The sequence below is a fragment of the Larimichthys crocea genome, chromosome VII, assembly GCF_000972845.2.
Source record: "Larimichthys crocea isolate SSNF chromosome VII, L_crocea_2.0, whole genome shotgun sequence".
Classification (NCBI taxonomy): domain Eukaryota; kingdom Metazoa; phylum Chordata; class Actinopteri; family Sciaenidae; genus Larimichthys; species Larimichthys crocea.
Window position 1 is genome coordinate 9527274 of NC_040017.1, and position 22437 is coordinate 9549710.

Consider the following 22437-nt stretch of genomic DNA (forward strand, 5'->3'; position numbering starts at 1 on the left):
TAGATAAACAAACTGCTCAAAGCACAGGTAAGGGGTCCCATTAAGTCTTTTAACAGACGGGGACAAAATGCTAAATAACTTCTTTTCCTTCCTCCTCTGTTACTTTAGTCTTCCTCTTAGGCAGGGGGTGTCCATGCAATTGCAATGCATTTCTGTGTCTCCACCTCCTTTCCTCGTAAACCAAATATACAACACTGTATCAGATAGATAGATAGATAGATAGATAGATAGATAGATAGATAGATAGATAGATAGATAGATAGATAGATACTTTATTGATCCCGAGGGAAATTCAAGTCATCGGAAGAAGGTTTGGCTATGTTCCTGCCCCATGGACGAAGTGCAGGGATCAGAATAAAGTTCGTACAAAGGACATTAAATTGAATACTGTGTCCAGGAACATTTTGCATTTCACACAAGAGAATAATAATTTCTATTGGAAATTATTTCAAGGACCTTACTTTAAGATGAGCCCCACCTGACAGTCATGAGAGATTCCTCGTTTCTCTCACATGCAGTTTCCACAGCAGTTTGGAAAAATATCAGGGGTGCATGCTTTTTTAGTAACTAATATAAATTTTAAATTATAATGTAAAACTATACATATAAATAGCACACAAGAAGACTCTGTTTCAATTATTCACCTTGTGTTACCTGAATGTGACTACTGCAAATATTTAATCAAAAAATTATAATTACTTTCCAAAACTACTACTACTAACTTTTTGCAGATACCAACTTTGACATTAGGCAAATCTTTAGACTATGATCTTTAGTCTAATATGACATAAATAGCCATACCGGTGTCACGTGTCACAGATTGATCATATTAGCTCTTTTCTGTTGTTGCTGTTGCATGTATCGCAAAGTATAATGAGTTTAGAGACATTCTTTGGTGGTGATGCTGTTGATAGGAATCATTATACAGCACCAAAACAAGGAGCCTGAGGGTTTTTTGCTGGTGTACAAAAGCCAAATAAGGAACAAACCTGGAAACTATTTCACCCTCAGAGACAAGTAAGAACATAGGAAACATGGGAAGACCATAAAAACATAGTGGGTCAACACAAGGCCTATTTTGAAATACCTGACTGGATTTAGATACACACTAATGGCAGAGTGGAAGTACTGGCATGATGTTTTATGAATGGATAAGAAAGAAGATTCTGGAGATTCAGGATTGTTTTTTGGTTTGCAATAAGGAGTTCTCAATGCCAGTCTTACGAATTATGTTGGTGAACCACAACACTTTTATTTGCTCCCAGGAATGCACTATTTCTTAAAGATTGGCAACAGACTCACTAACAACAGTTTGTTTTTTACCTCTGGGAAGTACTTGACATCAAAGCATGTCTGTCATAGAGATTGCCTTGAAAGGCAGCAGGTTCATGATCGACAAAGTGATAAGTGAGAATAAACTCTGTAAACGTTTTTTGTTGATTTACATCCTGCTGAAAAGGGGGAAAAAGGGCAAAAGGGCAAGAAACTCTTTAGTCTACACAATTGATTTAGCTGCAGTGATTTGTGGACTGTGCATTACGTTTGTAAAACTGGTCTTTTAATCCTTTTCTTTCAGATGTTAATGAATGTGAAGTGGATGAAGGCGGCTGTGAGGGGTACTGTTGCAACACTATTGGCAGCTACTACTGCAAGTGTCCTGAGGGCAGTAGACTGGGGCCAGATGGCAAGGCATGTCACGGTAAGATGGACATCTGGATGCTGGTGGTGTGCACAAACACAGACTCTGTGCTCAGCGGGGGGGGGCTTCCTGTACAGTTTTAACAGTTTTTGTTTGTTTGTTTGTTTATATTAGAATTAATAATGAATTTACCTGGTGTCACACATACAATACATGTGTGGCTAGTGTAGGATTCATGATTTCGTATTGTAGTTCAGTGTTGAGAAAAGGCTCATGTTATTCATTTCATCCACCATATATCCTATGCTATTTTTGAATTCCTAATGCAATTTAAAGCAGAAAACATGCCCATGCATAGAAAGACAAACAGCTGTCTCCACTTCTGCAACCCCACTTAAAAATAACCTCTCATATGGTAAGTCAACACAATCTGTGTAATGGAAGAAAATTTGAAGTAAATTTTAGATATTTTACTTTTATTGATTTATTTTGTATTTGAAAACAACAATTTATACTTGCAGTAAACCAAAATAAGCCTTTGCCTTAATTAGATTTTTACAAATGTTTATAATTATAATCCACCCACTGACTGAAATCATTAACTTTTCTACAGTCACAGGCTCCAAAAAAAGATTTAGTCATTTTTATGTTCTCTCCACTGTGCTGAAATACCAAGATACTGTTAACTTCACATCATAATCAGTTTGTTGTTTCATTATGTACGCCTTTAGCTATTTTCACATAGATAAATTACAGACATTATTCTCTTTACCTCAATTTACTCTCAGTCTTTTTGTCTTTTTGCCTTTGTGTAATGGAGAAGAATGCAACGTGTGCAGTGTGTATTATAGCAAGGTTAAAGGTATCCAAGAACATGGTTTTGCTTACATTCAGTGTTTCTCGCCAACATAATTTTTTTTATACCTTTAAGGCTTAAAAAACATGATAAATGTTTTGTTGAAAATTTTCCTTTCATAAGCAAGATTTTTCTATGTATTCTGAAACATGCATTGGCTTGAGGTCTTATTACTATTATTGGCAGATTGCTGCTTTTTAACTTTTAACCCATCAATGGTTTTTAACAATATGGAGACTCACACAACACAAACATTGCTTTAAAATGCCACTAGTGTTACCTTACATTGTACTTTTAATTCATGTTTTCATGTTCTTGTTTGTATTTTAGTTGGTTACTGCCATAAGTGTATTAGTTGTCATATATTCTAGATGCATAAAATGAATGCATGCTTGGATAATATGTCACAGTCCTCTTTTTCAACGGTCCTTGTGGCTAGTGACTCTAGGTCATGGGATTAAAATTCCCTTGCCTATTTTGGCCATTTGAAGACCTACTTAACCGTCTAGACTTCAGGCTGTAAAGAGCTGAACCAACCAGGCAGGGAGCACTGCTTTCTAATAACTCTTTTCTCTCAGCCAACATGCTTTCTCAGTTTGGCCGTCTCATCTGACAGACGTATGCTGAGTTGGTGTTGGGTACTGAGGCCCATTTGCTCTTTAGAGCTACAGGTGTGAACAAGTGCCCCTGACCTTTATCCTTTAAGACAGGATATTGTCACTTGGTAATAATTTAAAGTCTGAGAGTTAACCAGTGAAGAAGACAGCTTCAGCAGCTGTGAAGTTCTTTCAACAGGCTTCTGTGTGAACGGTATGTGTGGTCGTATTTATGGAAATAGTCAAGAGTGTGCGTCTAAGCTTTTAATGAAAAAAAAAAAACTGTGAAGAAGTTGTTTTTTCAGATCTTCAGTATTCATTAGCATGCCATTGAGTTAGAGCTGCACTTCTGTTTACAGCACTAGTTCAGATGAAAATCTAGTCAAATATCACAGAATCTGATCATGTTAGTCATACTAACCACTAAAGCATACGCATAATAAATCTATATGGTACCACATCTTGAGAGCCTCTGGTCCTCTTCTGTTTTTAGTAAATTAACTTTCTGTGGACCACCTGTTCATTACTTTCTGCCACCAAAGCAGCGCTCTCAAATGTTTGGTCCGCCACATTGTTGTAGATGCTAGCTCAGCAGCTCTGCTTAGAGCCAGACGGTGTCATGCGATACTATTCAGACCTCATGCCCCTCGACCTCTGATCCCACCACCACCACCACCACCACTCCCGCCCCTGTTGCCACACAGAGCACCTCACCCATCGCTGAAAAGCAGCCATTGTGTGTCTCCCATTGAAATCCACATGAGAAGACCAATAAGTGTATTAACCTTGGCAAACCTCCCCCTGAGTCTATTGTTTTGCATGCTAGGCATCCTCTACAATAGCTGCCAATGTGTTAAGATACAAAAGAGCCCAGAACAGATAGATAGGATGGCTCATGAATATGTGCTTCTTCACAAGCGATTGTTTAGTGAATATCTGTTTCAGCACTCAGACAGACGTCTCAAAAATACTCTTTAAACGTGATCACACTAAAGGATTCTTTTACTTGAGAAAAGCTTCCACTTTGACACACCCTCTCCGCTTCACCTCATCTTTTATCCAGTTTTATTGGAAACAAGCTAATTAAAATAGTCCTGAGATCATTTTAGAGAGGGCTTTTCCCACAGATCTGTCACGCACACATACAAACTATACTTGTAAATAGATTTCTAATATTTGCACTACTTGGGAAGTTGCTTTGACCTTTGAGGAACCAAAATGATGTGCATGCTCAAGTAAACTGAACCACATGTTGTTACGGTTTACCCCCCTCACCAACTCCATCCCCTTAAAAAAGGTAAATGCAACTGCAATTTTCCCTTCCTCGCACACATCTAATCTGTCATCACCAGTGTGAGCTGAAAAAGCACTTTTGAGTAAGAGATGACAACCGGGAGGAGGTCAGGAGGATGTGTGATGTGTTGTCCAGATGTGTAGTAAAGCCTGATTGTCCTTGAGTGTGTGGAGTGTTCAGGTATGTTGTCTTCTGAGTTTGCTTCTGTCCCTGTGGAGTTTCAGCCTTAGTCGGACACACGTGTGGACATATGCATTACTCTCCTGTGCAGGAAATAAATTGATTGCATGGACGCTACTGCACAAACAGCATGATCCTAGAGGTGTCAGAGCAAAGCGTCAGTGTGGTATTGTGCTGCTGAAGCAAGTGGTGATTTAGTGACACACAGTTAGTGACACATTGGTTGCTATACGATAGAATCTATAAAGACTTTTCAAAATAAGATTTTTGTGTTTTCCTTCTCTATTAAAATACATATATATGGTGATAGTAGAGCTTAAATGTGATAGCTAAACTGTACACGTAATACTCAAAAGTAGTTCTCTGGTAAAACAGAGAAGCAATTTGAGATCTGGCCAAAATTACACAATTACAATTCATTAAATCTGTAATACTAAAAATGTGTTTTTCATTTTCCTTTATTTCGCTCACCGCAGATGGAATGTTTAATTAGACCGCCTCAAAGTTGGATGTGTGATTTTATAAAGGATGCAATAAATGTCTTTATTTAAAAATTGTATTTAATGAAAAGCTGCTCAATTTAAGCTTCCATTCATTTAAGCATTATTTTCCAATAAGTGACCAAAGTTTTAACTCCATCATTGTTCAGCAAAGCTCCTCTTTTCCACACACGAGATGGCTCAATCAGAGATGCCATTTATATGGGCTCCTAATTGTACCATGTTTATGACTAGCATGCTCGTAAATGAAGTCTTTGACACAGTCAGAAGCAGACTGACATTCCTAACAGTTCTGATGTTTTAATGTCTGGTAAAGTGTTTTTTGTTATTGTGCAGTCTTGTGGTTTGTGGCACTATTCTGTTTTATGAATGAGTAGGTTTCTTAATGAGCATTTTCCTGTGCATGTTTATGAGTAATTATATTTGTGTATTTGTATCTATGTGTGTGTTCAGATGTCAACGAGTGTGATGAACTCAATGGAGGATGCCAGCAAACGTGTGCCAACACACCGGGCTCTTATCACTGTGAGTGCAGCGAAGGCTTCCGCATGCACGCTGATGGTCGGACATGTATTGGTAAGTACGAAACAGAAGTATTCATGACACTTGTGGTAATAACTTGAGCCCTTCTATTCCTCCACACGCACTGCATTTTCCCCTTATTTCCCAAAGCAGAGGAATTACACTGATACATTGCAGTTTTTCTTGCCAAGAGTTAGGCAGGATTGATACCTCTCTTATATCTGAGTGTTTAATATGTAGCTGGAGCCAGCAGTAGGTAATTTTAAACAGTTTGCCTGTCTCTGTCTGCAGGTATGATAGACCATTTATCAGCACCTCTAAAACTCACCAATTAAAAATTACAGAATATTAATATATTATAATCACAACTACCAATTCGGACAAGGTCAACCAACTGTGTGAGAACATCTGGAAGAATATCTCCATCTCTGTACTGACATAAATCCAGTAAGACTTTAAAAATAGGAGTGCTGAACTTCCATGATTAATCTCAGTGTCTAGTGGGAAAATTCTGCCACTATTTGAAAGCGGAAATATAAGATGTTAAAGTACTTTCTCCAATTTTAGCACCATAAAAACTGTAGACAATAAGAGAATTTGTTACTTGCTGAAAGTCAGTACTCCTCTGTTGCTTTTGGTCTTATTTTTCATTCTTAATAATCACATTTTTTGACCGCTGCTTAGTGGTAGAGGATATGGATGGAGGCAGAGGGATAGCTAATTGTGTCTGTTGAATCCATCAATGTTAAAAACCAGCCGTTCTCTCAGTTTTACAGCCCGTCTGTGTCATCATGTCTGTGTTTAGAGCACCCAGAAGGCACAGGGCTGATATTCATATTTGGCACATCATTAAATCACAGGAGTAATGGGATGGAAAGATCATTAGAAAGTAACCAGGGGTACCCATTGGACCTGGCTTGAATATCATTTTCCAGTTTCCAACCTTTACCCGAGTGTTTTCCATAATTGCACCGCTGCAGAGTTTGAGGTGTGAAAGCCATTATAGATTGCCAACAAATTCAATTATATCTGTCATCCCGTGTGAGTTCAGATTTGAACTGGTCAGAGTTTTACATCCATTAATTCTGTCACTGGATACCAGAACTGGTGGATTTCTGTGCTTATTTGCCATGTGTGTCTCTTTTCCTTTAAAGCTGTGAACTCTTGCTCTGTATTGAATGGTGGATGTGAGCATAAGTGTGTGGACATGGGGAACAATCACTACAAATGCGAATGTCGAAAGAACTACCAGCTGAAGAGAGATGGGAGACACTGTGAATGTAAGTCATTTAGCGGGCAGATGTTCTAATAATGTAAGAATATGTCTGGACTAGAAGAGTTCACCAGAGTAGGCTATCTTCCTGATGTGAGTTACATGCTTCTATTATTGCAAATTGGAGGAAATCACAGAAAAAATAAGGATTTTTGTGGCGACTGCTAATGTGTAAGGTTTCCTACTTTATTACTGCTTGTGTATAAGGTTTCCTACCTTATACACTAGCAGCAGCCAGAGCTGTAGGGAGGAAGTGGATTTGGAAAGCAGCTTTGGAAAGAGTTACTGTACAGTAAAGAGCAGGAATTTAGATTTCTCCTTCTGGATTTTAACATGTTTTTTTGTTAGTTTTTCTTTCAGATATCATAACCAGACTCACGTAGTATAGATATAGAAGCTGCATGTGCAGGAGTCAAAATTAGATGTGGAAAATCTGGACTAGGGAATTAAATCTGTGCTCATGAACTAACCAGCAAGGTCAGAGAATCACCTGCTGTGCTGACCTGTCTTCATTTTTGTATGTTGTGTGTTTGTGTGCGTCAGTGAGAGACCCCTGTGAGGAGAGGAATGGAGGCTGCGCCCAGCTGTGTCTTTCAGAAGGCAGCCGGGTTCACTGCAGCTGCAGACCTGGTTTCACATTGGCTGGAGATGGCAGGAACTGTGAAGGTGAGGAATCACACACAAACACTGTACATCCACACCATAAAACAGAGGGTGGATATATCAAACAGATCAAGAGAATGACATTCATGGTCTTTCCATAAGTTGCAGCTGTACTAAACCTCCTTTTGAAAGTAAATCTGTACAACAACAGACCAGTATTGATTTGAGAGGCTGATGTTGGAAACTATTCTACAGTCCATCTCATGAACATTTCTCCTGCTTCACTTATTGAGGCAAAAGAGAAGCCAGAGAAATCTGAGACCTGACAGAGCCTTCCTGCTAGAGGAAGTGTTTGCTACATTGTTTTGAAATCCTTTATACATCCAGGAATTTTAAAGACGTTATGGGAGCATAGTTTTTTAATGCTCATTGAATACAGTGTGACAGCATGTGTGTTAGCAAGGGCCAGAAACCCACTACTATCTGTCACACTTGTGCATGGTGTGTGTGCGTAGACAAAACTCAGACTGGGGTTGCGAGTTGGTTTATGACATATTTGGTATGTTTGTTTCAAACATACATGTTTCTGTTGCTGTATAAACCATAATAACCCAGAACATTTTGGTCCTGAGAGGATTGCGACTTGGCTAAGAGTGTTAGGTTGCTCAGTTTGGATCAAAGAGAACAAGAAAAAAGACATACATCAAATATGAAAAGCTCTGGGCCTTGGCTATATCTCAATATGACTATGACTATAAGAGATATATGTTTTGCAACTTTGTAAAGCGCATAAATCCTTTAATATGTGATTTTTGTTTTTCTGTGTGTCTATGTACAGTATGCATGTATTAACCATATCTCTGTTTCTTAAGCCCATCTGTTTGCTCCATTAATTCTCTCCTATAGACATTGATGAGTGCAGTTCAGGCCATGCCAAGTGTTCCCACGGATGTGTCAACATGCTCGGCTCCTTCAGCTGTGTGTGTCACCCAGGCTTTGAACTTGGTGCCGATGGCAAACAGTGCTACCGTAAGGAAAGATTGTAAAAAATTCAAATCAGACTTTTATAAATTTCAGCTACTGTTGAAGAGATTTCTTTGTGCAAATGAGAAAAATATATAACCCTCTTTCAAATTCAGCATTTTTGTCTGTCATCTTGTAAATTCCGTGCATGACGGAGCACACAGTTAAATATGTAATTTCATGATATTGTTGACAAGGTGCAATTTCTACTTTTGCACACTGCAGCTACACACAAAGAAATGTACTTTAAGTTTCTATCTGTGCTTTAGAATGGACCTTTTTTCATCTGTAGCTTGTAATTACAAGACTGGGACAAACCAAAATAGGCCTCATAACATTGTCCTTGTGTTTCAGCTCTGGTTATGCACTTTAATTGTGGTTTTGGTCCTCTCTCCTCCAGGCATTGAGATGGAGATTGTCAACAGCTGTGAGAAGAACAACGGAGGTTGCTCTCATCACTGTGAACACACCACCAACGGCCCGCTCTGCTCCTGCAACCACGGCTACCGGCTGGACCAGGACAGGAAGACATGTGTGGGTAAGAACTGCTCTCTGTGTACATTCTGTCTTCTCTTCTGGACATATGTTGAGACCAACTCTATATCGCCACGTGCCTTTCTCAGATAGTGATGAGTGTGACAGCGGGGAGTCCTGCTGCAGTCACTTCTGTAGAAACTACCCGGGAGGCTACGAGTGCAGCTGTAGAGCTGGCCACAGACTCAACCCAGACGGCTGTGGCTGCGATGGTAAGAGTGTTGGATTGTTAGCAGTTTGCTGAGTCTGGTGATTTTTAGTGTTTTCTGTGTTGTGGCACGGTGGCACAGGATGCAAATTCTTACTGCACATTCTACTAACTGATTGCTGAACTGAAATTAGGCTATTCAAGGTCATTTCAGGGAAGAAAACAAGAAACAGAATGTTTTAGTCACTAAGGAGCAACTTTAATACAATCTGCCAGATGGTTAGAAGAAGTAAAGAGTATTTTAAAGTGAAACAGAAGTAACGTCTTTATCTGATTAGAAAAAAAAAACTACAAGGGCCACCTAAGCTTGATCTGCACAACATGTCTGCTTTCAAACTTTTGCTGTTTTTATGCCTTCATTGTCATAACTCTGTCTTTTTTGTCTATTCTTCCATGAGACATTGATGAGTGCCTAACAGAGACCTCAGGTTGTGAACACTACTGTGTCAACACTCTTGGAACATATGAGTGTTTTTGTCGACAGGGCTTCCGCTTGGATCAGGACCAGCACTCCTGCATTTGTGAGTGACATTTTTATTATAGCAATTCTTGGACTGAAACGATGTCAGCTACGATTTATAGACGAGCGTTTCAGCCATCTAAAATCATTTAACTTTGTACTGGGTGCGTTTAGCTCTGTATGGCAGAGACCTGGATGAGGAAGAGGAAGAGGAGGAAGAGGAGGATGAGCAGCTGGAAGTCCACAGATTACCGGACCTGCTGTTCCGCAAGGCCCCCCAGCTCCTGCAGTACACAGCAGCCTTGCACTCCCGTTATGCCACAGTTGATGATTATGATGATGATGATGGTAGTGATGGTGGTGACAGAGAAGAAGAATTAGATATCCAGAGGGAGCGTCGAGGAGAGCTCAGACTGGAAAGCAACATAGGTACAGTAAAAAGCATGAGCGATGACACTAAGCTGTATGCCTGGTGAGAAATGAAATGGATATTATTTTAATGTTTTCCCATGAAATCTTCAGACCAGCAAGCTATGAGAAGAAAAACTCATTTTCGGTTAACAATTTCTTTTCAGTGTGTCTAGATGGCGCGTTCGGGGACGACTGCAGTGTGAGCTGTGAAGACTGTGTGAATGGAGTGTGTAGTGAAAACAGAGACCGGTGTGAATGTTCACCTGGATGGACTGGGATCATCTGCAATGGGAGTAAGTATAGTAAATGGGATATTCTTCAGTTACATCTGTGCATTGTGTGTTACATTTTTTCTTTGCAACACAAATTCCTGTGTGGGTTAAACTAACTGTCCTGTGACTATTTAAAGGAATAGTTTGATATTTGTGGAAATGCACGTATTCCTCTTCTTGAGGTTAGATGAGGAGACTGATATTACTCTGTTATATATATAAACATACATTTATATTACAAATAAAATACAAAGCTTTTAGTCAGCAACTGGTTAGTTTAACTTAGCATGGATACTGCCAACAGGAGAAAATAGCTCCCCTGGCTCTGTTCAGGTAAAATCTGCCTGGCTAAAACTCACTATAACACATTTAATCTCATTTGTTTCATCTGCACAAAAAAACAAAATGTAAAAATGACAATTTGTAGTTTTACAGAAGCATGTTTTGGCAAGGACCACTAACTTCCTGGAGTCTGTGCTAGTAACTTGGCAAAATCACATTGTCAAAGACTTAACTTGTTGTTTTTGCATTTAACTTTGGTCTTTATACGGATTTTTATTTTAAAAAAGACCCATAAAATTATAGTGATCTTTAGATGTAGGTCTATTACTAGTCAGATATTGCTACAGAACATCAGCTTCATATTTACTATGTGAGTGGTTCTTCAGAGTGGTATAGATTTTTGCATCTAACTTTTAATAATAATGTGAATTAGGCCTACTGTGTTTCTCAGTCAAACAGTTTCTTTTGAAAGTTTTGGGACCTGAATATTTCATTTTGTAGAACGTAAAAAATAAACGACTCTCTGGCCAAGACATGCATGGACGGGAGACCAAAATGAATAATTTATGGCCAAATCATATACATGACAAGTGAATAATGTTAATAGTGCAGCACGTACACATATACACACAACCTGGTTTTTCCCACAGGATGCATCCTCCTCTAAGTCTATTTGAACTACCCATAGCAATGTGGTCTAGTTTTAGAGAAAGATGAGATAGCTCCCAGTGTGCATCGATCCAGGGCCATGTATCAAACCTGTCGGCTCCTCTGCGTGGGACGCTGGGTTGTTTATGGGCTCCAGAACACAAGAGCACCGGGGGAATCAATCTGTCTGCTACTGGAGCGAGGCCAGGGCCCACAGCAAGAGCACAGCCCGAGGCCAAGGATGTCCACTACTGGGTTAGAAAGCAAAGCTCCATTGTTCCCATCCAGCTCCATGATTAATGGCTGTCTTTGGCGCGAACCCGAGTCAGGCTGGTAATCATAAGAGGAGAGCCATGTGGGACAAGTCCGTTAGAAGCAATCTGTCACTTTTAGAAACACGCTCTTGAGGTGGCAGTATTCAGATGCACACCCTGGAGGTGATGGATCTGGACATGGGCAGCATTTTCAGGTGGAGAAGACGAGCAATATTACTGCCTGAAGCAAAGATAGGAGAATAGACCTTTTTTCACAGCAGCCATTTTCACATGAAATAGTACAGTAAACACAGGTGTTACCAATGATACTAATTAAGGTCCCGTTCCATTCAGGTCAAACAGAGTCAGGCTGCTGCTGTGGTGCATTTTGGCTTACTGGAAAGGCTCTGCTGCAATAATTACATTACAGTACATGCTGTGCTTCAGGCCCCTTGGTACAATCCACATCTCAGTTCAAATCTCAAAATCCTATTCCAAAAGGACTAACTTGTAAACATATGCAGACCTTTATATTGTTTAAAACTTTACTATTCTGGTTCTGTTTTGTGCCATTTAAACAGCTCTGTGTGTTTTGCACATTGCCTCAACATGCCCCAACATGTCCTAAGAAGACCTCAGAATCAATTCCATCATAACATCATTTCTGATGCAAACGATAGCACCACTTATTATCCATTTTTTGCATGCAAAAAGTCTGTGAAACTTTGATAACATTTTGGCATTACGAGAAACTTTAATGCCGTTATCGCCATAGATTACTTCCAAACTGGTTTATCTTCCCACAGAGAAACATAAAACTGCTGCGAAGAAAGCGTGACATGGAATTTAAGCAGACATTCACTTGATGGATTGTAACACTTTAGCACATATGAAACAGCCAGCTGGTTCTTGTTGTAATAACTAACAAGGCCAGAGAGATTAAGAGTGTCAGGAGGGCACACACCATGAGGAAAGACAGGATGGAAGGTGGAGTTGTTGACTGTCTTCTTAACACTGGAGCGTAACCCTTTTGTTTGACCATATTTACTTTCTACTCTCTCATATTCGAGTCTGTGTTTCAGTGTCAAAGGAATTCCCCACAGTTTGATTCATTAAGTCATGCTGCAACTATTAAGGTGTCAATGCACTTTCCCCATGTTTCACTGTTTTCTCCCCCTCCTCTCCCTCTCCAGCTTGTCCACAAGGGACCTATGGGCAGGCCTGTAACAGCTTGTGTCGTTGTCAGAATGGAGGCTCGTGTGACCCTGTGACTGGGAAGTGTTTGTGCCCGCCTGGGGTACAGGGCCTGCTCTGCGAGGATGGTTTGTATACACATGTTACTGTAGACAACCAGGCTCTAAATATTTTTTTTCTGGTGATGCCTTAATATAAAGCAATATCTCCTTTGACTCCCTGGTTGGGAACTACTGCTGCTCTACATTCAGTGTGTGCTAAATGTGTCCTGACACTACCACAGCTGTTGTCTTACAATTTGAGACACTGTAGCCTATTTTTTATTTTAACTGTAACCTTGTTTGAATGTTTGTCTTTGCTCTTATTACAGTGGAGCTTACTTCACACAAGCTCATTATTCATATTTACAGGTTGTCCAAGGGGTCATTTTGGGATGTACTGCAGAAGAAAGTGCAACTGTCCCAACAATGGACATTGCCATCGTTTGTATGGAGACTGCCTGTGCTCTCCAGGACTATTTGGCCGCTTCTGCCACTTGCGTGAGTACCAATCTGATATTATTATAATATCCGCTGCATAAATGTGTAGATGCTATCACAAACAATGAAATAATACTGGCTGCTCTTCTTTACAAGTTTAATGCCATTGATAGAAAATACATTATGGTTATGTGAGATATAGGTAACTCTTAATGTATAAAGCAAAACAAATATAAAACTTAAAAGAAAATTCCACCTAATTGGCCATAACCGCTGCTATATTTTTCTTATTCCCCACGATATTTGACATGAAATGTCACCCGAAAATATGATAAAAAAGTTTTTTCAAAACCATCATTCGTAATCTTTGGTTTTGGTGTCAGGATGTTAATAAACAAATGGATAACACCTTCTCAGATTCATGAACAGACACTAAACACTTGATACATAGGAAATTATGTACACATTGTATAAATAATGCACACAGAGCATCCGCTTCCTGTCAATATCATCTTTACTCTTCATCACTGGCTGTACTTAGCCGTTTTGACGGTGGCACCAGGTGAGACGGCAGCTCTCGTGGCAGCCAATGACCGTCCAGTTTTCCCTCAATGAGGTGGACTGCCAAAGCAAACTCCTCATTGTCCAACATGCCATCCCCATCTACATCAGCCAGCCTCCAGATATGAGCAAGCACAGAGTTGGGCAGAAGGGTGGTCATCATCCACTCTCTGACTTTGGTGCCGCTTAGTTTGCCCTCATTTGGACTGAGGTTGTAGAAAATCTCATCGTATTTTGGCTTGAATTTCTCCACCGCCCACTCATCGAAATCTGCCTCACTGCTCTCGTCATCCCTGGAGAGTTCCTTGAAAGGGTCTCTTCTGTAATGCTCAGGCTTGAATGTTCCCAAAAACTCACCATCCAACACACCAGGGAGGGATTTCTTCCTCAGTTCTTGTTGTTGAAGTAAAGGCACCAGGTTTGCTATGTCATTGGTGAGGAGTTTCTCCAAGGAAGCCATTAGATTTGGTTTCAGTGTCTTGAACTTTGAGAAATCTTGACTTAAAAGTTTCTCCTGAAAATATATGCAAACACATGTAAGGCTCACAGAACACATTTTGGTAAATACATTTTAAAATATTCAAACAGCAATTAAAAAGTAATGTTTGACCTGCATCTTGGTGCAGTCAGGAAAGTCGCCAGCTGGAACTCGATGCTGTTGCTGGATCTTGGTGAAAATCACTGGAAGCTGGTAAATCAGATTATGCTTTTTGCTTTCTTTGCAAAAGATTGTCGGCATCTCCTGTTTCAGATAGCTGATAATGTGTGCATGAGCCTAGAAGGTTCATATGAAACATAAAATCACCATAAATGCATCTGGGTTTGTAAATATTTACCTTAAGTGGTTGGAATTTAATATATGAGCTCTCACCCTTACTAAACGTGCCCTCTTCACCAGGTCATTCAGCTTGCGTATTGCGGCATTGCGCGGCAGGTTCCTTATGTCAGCCAACAGATCTTCCTCCTCCAGCTCTATCAGCTGGTAGTGGTCACACATCTGCCTGGGCTCTGACCAGAAAGATCCGATGTAAACCCTCAAGATTTCGGGGGTTCGAAACACTTTCCCCAGCGACCACATGAGGGCACCGTACACTCTCATGAGCTGTTGCGAGTCCACCCTGTCAGCTTTGTTCAGAACCACACGCAACTTGTCCTCATAGCCACACAGAGCCCCAAAGGCCCGAGTGAGCTCATCAGAGAACTCTAGTTTATGTGCATCAAACAGCAGGATGATTCGATCCACACGCTCTGCAAACCAGCGCAGCACTGCTGGAAAGTCATAGCCTGGGGATAAGGAACGAAAACACAGGGTTTTCATTAGCTCTGTATGTAATGGGGCAAGCCTCAGTGCCTCAAGACACATATCCCAGTGGCCCTAGCTTCTTTCAAGCCCTTTCAGTTACACCCATAGATTAATACATCCATAAAACAAAGCAAAGACTGCTCAGTTACTCAGTTCTCATCTCCTCCCAACTCATCTGATTGAATTATGGTGGGATGAAATATTTGTATATTATTTCATCTACTGTGACTCTTCTCTCACCAGGAATTTTAATCTTCCTGACAGCAACAATGCTTTTTCAACTTGCGGTCTAAGAGTAAAAAACTGAAAACAAAGGCTCTTTTTTTCGTCCTGACATTGAAAAGGAAATCAGAATGATATTCTGTCTCACCTCGACTCAGTTTTCTTTTAGCCGCGGTTAAGATGCCTGGCGTGTCGATAATGCTGATACTCTCAAGGACTTTATTTGGCATCTGAACGCACTGAAACCTGCAAAAAAAAGAGAAAACATCAACATAAAGCACTCTAAACAATCTTTTACTCTCTGTCAATGCAATTAGTACATTGAAAATAATAGGAAAATAAAAAGGAACACCTCCAAAATAATCTATTAGTTCCCTTTTGTTTCACTCTCCCTCCACCTTCCTCTTTCTTCCTTTCCACTTCTGTCTGTCGATTTCAATCACCTGTTCAAAAAAGCATTTCCAAAAGGGTCGAGGTTGCGAAAGGGCTTTTTTGGATCCACTGTGAGGGCGTTTCCAGGGATGATTCCTTCCACATCTCCGTACATGAGAGCACTGAAGCAGTCTGTTGTTGGCTCTGGCCCAACTCTGCTACCAGGAAAATCTTGTTCTATGAGATACCTGAATCCAAGCAAGTCCAAACCACTGTTACCAACATTATTACCCACAACACATCAGTGCAATACGTTCAGCAACCAATACATGCACAAATCTGCTGTTTTAAAGATGCATGTATAGTGCAAGTTTTGATTCTTACCTGATAAAAGTTGTCTTTCCTGTTGAGTACTGACCCATCACCAAGACCATTGGTTTGTTGTCAAAATCTGCATCCTCATAGCTCGGAGAATGAAAGTGATGGAAAGAATAGCATTTCTCTATCGGCAGCAGCCTCTTGTAATAAAGATTCCTCAGCTCCTCTGTCACCATATTGACATCCCCGAGTGTTTTAGGGTTGCTTATAAGCCTCCGGAACGACATAGCGATGGATTTCTGCTCTTAATTTCTCAGTATGGAAGCTGCTCACTCTTCTAAGACTGAACTGAATGATGGAAGAATGTGCACAAGGAATACATCAGATTCTCACAGCTGTCTGCTCCATCCTGCAGCGGGACATTTAGAGGGTGGAGAGGGTGTAACCAGAGCCTGCAGCTGCACCTAACATAAAGCCAATGTCGAAAAGGGACAGGGTGGAGTGGAGTTTTTGTTGCCGAGTAGGGATAATCTTGGCAAAAATGTATGCAGATTGATTGTTTTAAACACTGAGATGTGGCAGTGCTTCAGTTTTAAAAGTCTTACATACACTGGATTTGTTCAGTGCTTTTGATAATTTGATAAAGTTAGCAGAAAGCTACCAACAACACAACAAAGTTTATAGGAAAGTGCTTGCATGTTCTCAAATTAGATATATAATTACGGAGTAGTGAGGATTAATGATGCATCATTTTGTATGAAGTGAAAAAGGAGGCAGTGGTCGGACGGCTTAAACTTGTAGGAGTCTGATGTTATGATAACATGGTGCTAGGGTGTGTTCGTTTCGCTCATATTAAAATGTAATCTGATAGTAGAGAAGGTTTCATTTCAGCAGTTTTGTCTCAATTAAGCATAAACAACCAAAAGATTGCTAAAAGAATTTGTTGTCTTTGCATTACCAAATAAAACCTTATCTGAAGTTATGCAGCTTGCTGTACTCCAAGTGTTATTCATATTGTATGTGTATATTTTTTCATACAACATCATACAAACATGAGAATGTCGTACATCAACCTAACTCGTGCTTTTGGTCTGTTTTTAAAACTGATCTCGTCCGGCCCCCAGCTTGTCCCAGGTGGACGCACGGCGCAGGCTGTTCCAAGAAATGTGACTGTGTTGAAGAACATTCCACTGGCTGTGACCCCAAAACAGGGAGCTGTTTCTGTAAGGCCGCATACCACGGCCCACAGTGTGAGAAAGGTATAAGCACTCACCAACTCATTTATTCAAGACAGCTTCAGCATGCAAGGAATAAAATGGTTGCAATTTGTGTTCACTTATGTTTTTATCCTCACAGCGAACATTTTCAGGTCAACTACTAAACTTGCTCTTCTCAGCAACAAATTGATTTAGTGCATATATGACTGTATTGGCCATTTTACAGCTTCATAAAGATCCAAGGGTATTTCCTGGTGCTGTAATAGGACTATAGCTGCAGTGATGTCAGGACAGTTGCTGAGTGAAAGGCCAGAATTATGTTTGATGGACTCCTAACCAACTTGGTTTGTTGCTCAGGCTTTTTTTTCTGTCTTTAAAAAATCAGATGAGCATATAGGGCATGTATGCAATTGTTCTAATTTATTATGAAGAGTCCTGCACCTCATTAGAAAATGAAAAGCTACATTACAATGCAACTTATAGTAGTTAAATGGAAAATAAAGCAGCCAGCAGCTGTTTTTTTACATTTTGATAATATCATGATGATGTCTGACTGTCTCTCCAGGGCCTGTCTGTGTACTGTATGTGTTTCCATCTGATGATCTCCTACTCTCTAATTTTTAGAGAAAAAAGGATGCAAACAGCACAAGTCAACCAAAATCCAACCAATCAAACCATTTTATTTCTGTGTTAAAATATAGTCATATGAATATGTAGGCTAATCCAGTCTTGTGAAACTTTACCTTTCAAGCCAATGATCACAAGCTGAGGCTGGTTACTTCTTCAGTTAATAAAAGGCAACATTGCGGCAGCAACCTTTTGTCAGCCTTGTTTCTATATAGTTGGAGGACAAACTTTTAACTCACGACAGTTCCCTGAGTTCCCTCCATACTGTGTCCTCTTTGATGCTATTCCTATAAAAGGGTGGATGGATTGTATAAGACCTCTTCTCAAAACATGGTTTCTAAAAAAAAGAAAAAACACACACACTCTATAAAGCCCTGAAGTTAAACTTCTCACTTCTCCCGTGTGTCCATGATGCCTGGAGGTTGGACAAGACTGTGAAACTTCCCAAAAATAGAACCAGGGCACTGAGCAGGTTAGGACATTTCCATTATGATGTTCGCTTATTCACATCGCTTCCAGGTAGGAAGGTCAGGTTGTGTTGCAAATGACGATAGCATCCAGATTAGTTTACAAGTGATCTTGCTTAACATTTTCCTTGTTAATGTTAACAACAACATTTTCATTGAGATTTTGTTTTTAAGAAAAATATGTGAACTGATGGCAAACTTCTTAATAGTGATGACTATCTCTCCTCTTTTTCTTGTTTTCTCTTCATCTATGTTATTTCCTTCATTTTTGACTAATGCTGGTTTGGGAGTGGTTATTTATTTATTTTTGTTCTGCTTGGATGATGTACATAGCTTCACAAAATGTTTGAAAATGGGTTTTCACATTGTTTGTTAATCTTGTTGTGTATGTGTATACGTCCCATTGTAGAATGTGAGCCCGGCTTCTTTGGTGCAGGCTGTGAACAGCCATGTGACTGTCCAGGTGGAGGGTCGTGTGACCCCAGGACTGGAGAGTGCAGCCAGCGATGTCCTGCAGGCCTTCATGGAGATAAATGTCAGCTGGGTGAGACAATACAATACATTTTGCATCAAACTTTACATGTGTTGTAGGGTACGTCTAAAAAGAAATCTACCTGTAAGCAGCTTAGACATGTAGATTTTGTCTTTCAAACATCACACGATAATTTTTTTGTCTTTCGAATATTCTAAAAAACAGATCTGTTGGTGTATTATATTACCCCATTAAAACTTGACTCCACAGCGCACTCGTGTGGTCATAACCCTTATAGTAAATGATCATTGTTGATACACTTATCATAAGCATGTGTGTGGACATGAGAAGTGCGTGGGCTTACATACTGACACATGTGTCTACATGATGTGTGGTTGGTGTATGCATGCTTTATGCCTGAGCGAATGTGTGCCCTTTTTCAATAAACTATGTCAACACAAATGATTATAGATGACCTTCTGAATTTCTCCGCCTTTGTCGCAACCTCATTCAGTTCACCTATAAATCTTTCTTTATTCTATCCTTTTCTATTCTTTCTCTGCTAGATTTGATGGATGGAGTGGATTTAGTTGGTGAAATTAATAAGGCTTCCTCTTGAATTCACCTGGTCAGTGCAGGTGTTCCTGCTAGTACAAACTGTACAGCCGAAAATAAGAGTGTTCCTCCACAGCAGGGTGTCCTCTGGCTGTTTACTCTGCTGGTTGATGGAAAGTTCAACCCTCTGTGTTTTGATCTCAAGTGATACTGAATATTGTTTTGGAGCCTCTGGTAAAAACATGACTTTGTGTGTCTCCGAGGAGTGGACTAAGACAACACAGCAGAGTTACAGTATGTCAGCACTAACACTAAGTCCAGGCCTTGGCTTGCTGGGTTTGTCAAAGCCAAGTAAAAAAAAAAATTATTCACATTTTTTGGATTGTACTTAGCTTAAGTTGCAGGCCAGGTCACGACAGGGGCGGTTTACTTCTACCGCAGAGGCTACTGGAGCAGGCTGAATAAATAAACAGAAAATGATTGAGTAATTCTGCTTAAAGCCATTTTTTTCAATGTTGCACAATCCTGTATTGTGTCTCTCTGTGTCTCTTTTTCAATGTTTTCATCTATTGTGTGTTGCTAGCCTGCCAGTCATGGCGCTATGGCGAGAACTGTCATCTGACCTGTGACTGTGGAGGAGCTCCTTGTGATCCCATAACTGGACGGTGTATCTGTCCTGCTGGAAAGACTGGAGTCTCGTGTCACGAAGGTATTTTTATTGGTTGTTTTTTTGGTAGTAGTTTTAGGATATTTTAGCCTAATTATGTGTAGACTGGAAAATATGATGATGTGAACTCATTGACATTATCTGTAGCCCACTGAACCACCAGGATGTTTTTGTTCTTTGGTTCTTCTCCAAAGTAAACCAGTGAGAAACTTGCTGTAGAGCAAACTTGTCATCTAACACAGTCCCCCCCCAAATATTTCAAGCATAAGTGGCTTTGGGGCTTTATAGAGAAAGTGGCTTACTCCTCATATAATCTGAAAGATACTTGATGCTCCCCAGAATGCCCTGATGGATTCTGGGGATTGAAGTGCCAGTCACCTTGTCCTAACTGTGAGAACAGAGGCTCCTGCGACAAACAGACTGGTGTGTGTGACTGTAAACCAGGCTTCATGGGGAACCTCTGCCAAAATAGTGAGTTTTAATCTAATTGAGATTCATGACACAAAACCATTATAATGCAATTCTGTTGTGAATATTCTGACCATTAATTGAAATATGTGTCTCAACAAAGACGTGTGACTAATAAAGCATGATCCTATGAATGTCATGTTTTGTACAGAGTGTCCCCCAGGTTTCCATGGACGAGGGTGTTTAATGCGCTGCTCATGTCATCCTGATGCTACATGTGACCCACAGACTGGACTCTGCGTCTGCCCTCCTGGCAAAACAGGCCATGACTGTTCGACATGTAAGAACTGTACTTATCCTCACAAAAATCATAATACAGTACCACATTTCAGTTTTTCATTTAGTTTTAAGAACTTTTGATATCGTAGTAATATGACATAAATGCAGCTAAACAGTGTTTAACTTTCACCGTGATGTTTGCTGACCCTCACAGCATGTGAATCTGGTTACTGGGGCCAGGGGTGTCTCAGTAAATGCCAGTGCAAAGAGATTTCTCTGGGCTGTGACCCAGTCACCGGTCAGTGTGCGTGCGAGGCCGGCTTCGCTGGAGAACAGTGTGAAAAGAGTAAGTTAAAGGCTTTCACAAGATATGTTTTAGGAAACGCTGCCACCTAGGGGTGATTGTCACTTATAACATCTTTTGAGCTCATTTACAATGTTGAAAGTAATTCCCTGTGCATTGTATTTCATCATCACTTATTTTTTGGTAATTAAAATTTTTTTACATTTCCCCTGGGACTTGAAATATACTAAATACTTTGAATTGTTTGTTTATAGCTAGTGAAGTTCAATATTTAGTATCAAACATGACATATCACAAGACAGTGTTCCCTGAACAGAAAACAGTTTTTGTTTTTTGTTTTTTAAGATATTGTATGTTTGTGTTTCACTCTTGATCTGCCTCCTTCATATGTTCACTATTAGAGTGTGCGAATGGCAGTTACGGGCAGGGATGTGCCCAGCAGTGCCAGTGTCAGAACGGAGCCCTCTGCGACCACGTGAGCGGAGCCTGCACATGTTCACCTGGATATGCTGGCACTTACTGTGAAAAAAGTAAGATTTTGTTTGTTTCTGCTATCCTTTAGGAAAAAAAGTGAGTTATACAAACTTGTCTGTACTGTATGTGGTACTTTGGCAGCTATGCAGTGCTGTGGACAGGAGCGGCAGGAAAATAGAAAATGGCCATCTCAGAAAATCTGTTTAGGTGTACACTATATTAGGAATATTTTCATGCAATAATACAGGTGGGCTTATGCATAGGAATACAGAACTTCTATAGTAAAGAAAAATGCTGTGCCATGTGAAAAATATTTTTAATGGAGCTTAAACTTAAAACATTTTTTTAGGTAGGACTTTTTTATGTGGCTTAAATCCATTTTTCAGCAAATTATCCCCTTAAAGGATTTGTTTAAGGGTCACTTTGAAGCTGAGGACACATGTAAATCAAGATAATCTCTCACCAATACTCCTATCTCTCTTTTTTTTATCCCACACATGTAACTACTACTTAAATAACACATTTGCTTCTTATTTCTTACAACTTGCTGCTTTTTGTCGTATGTGCTGGTAAACTTGTTGGATAAAATGAACAAACTAAATACTTTTCTCAGACCAGTTGATGAACCTATTATTCTAGAAAATAATCACCAGATTCATTGATAATAAAAAAATAGTTAATATGTAAAATTGTTCATACTAAAACTAAATTGTTGACAGAATTTAAATGTACAAACTGGAATCGCCCGTTCGGTTCACCTCATCCCCATTGAAGGCTGCTCCTCTCTGTTACAGGTAACTTTACTTGTTCTTAACTTGTAATACACTAGAGGGCGCTGCAGGACATTCTTTTGAATTTCTCGTGTGCTCCACAGTTTCTGTGAATCCTCACGCAGATTCAATGAATCATCAGATTGTCCATGTAAAGTCATAAGCAAAACCACTTTAAAACCACACAGATCCC

General features: G+C 39.9%; 2 protein-coding genes across 3 annotated transcripts in view; one reads left to right on the top strand and one right to left on the bottom strand.

Annotated features, from left to right (window-relative positions):
- egfem1 (EGF-like and EMI domain containing 1) overlaps window positions 1-22437 on the top strand; it is a 55066-nt gene that overhangs the window by 18400 nt on the left and 14229 nt on the right. For both annotated transcript variants that reach the window (XM_027279987.1, XM_027279989.1), the window contains exons 5-23: window positions 1577-1699; window positions 5519-5641; window positions 6742-6867; window positions 7404-7526; window positions 8370-8492; window positions 8887-9024; window positions 9110-9232; window positions 9627-9749; window positions 9863-10117; window positions 10264-10392; window positions 12749-12877; window positions 13160-13288; window positions 17129-17263; window positions 18725-18859; window positions 19926-20051; window positions 20349-20480; window positions 20629-20757; window positions 20911-21042; window positions 21402-21530. In XM_027279987.1, the coding sequence (XP_027135788.1) occupies window positions 1577-1699; window positions 5519-5641; window positions 6742-6867; window positions 7404-7526; window positions 8370-8492; window positions 8887-9024; window positions 9110-9232; window positions 9627-9749; window positions 9863-10117; window positions 10264-10392; window positions 12749-12877; window positions 13160-13288; window positions 17129-17263; window positions 18725-18859; window positions 19926-20051; window positions 20349-20480; window positions 20629-20757; window positions 20911-21042; window positions 21402-21530 (2562 nt within the window). The remainder of the gene's footprint in view (window positions 1-1576; window positions 1700-5518; window positions 5642-6741; window positions 6868-7403; window positions 7527-8369; window positions 8493-8886; window positions 9025-9109; window positions 9233-9626; window positions 9750-9862; window positions 10118-10263; window positions 10393-12748; window positions 12878-13159; window positions 13289-17128; window positions 17264-18724; window positions 18860-19925; window positions 20052-20348; window positions 20481-20628; window positions 20758-20910; window positions 21043-21401; window positions 21531-22437) is intronic.
- LOC104936098 (EH domain-containing protein 2) lies at window positions 13396-16367 on the bottom strand. Its single transcript, XM_010752074.3, has 6 exons — window positions 16071-16367; window positions 15758-15934; window positions 15463-15560; window positions 14661-15073; window positions 14400-14564; window positions 13396-14303 (listed from the first exon to the last, which is right to left on the bottom strand). Exons 1-6 carry the CDS (start codon window positions 16289-16291, stop codon window positions 13743-13745), a joined length of 1635 nt encoding a protein of 544 aa, XP_010750376.3. The 5' UTR covers window positions 16292-16367; the 3' UTR covers window positions 13396-13742.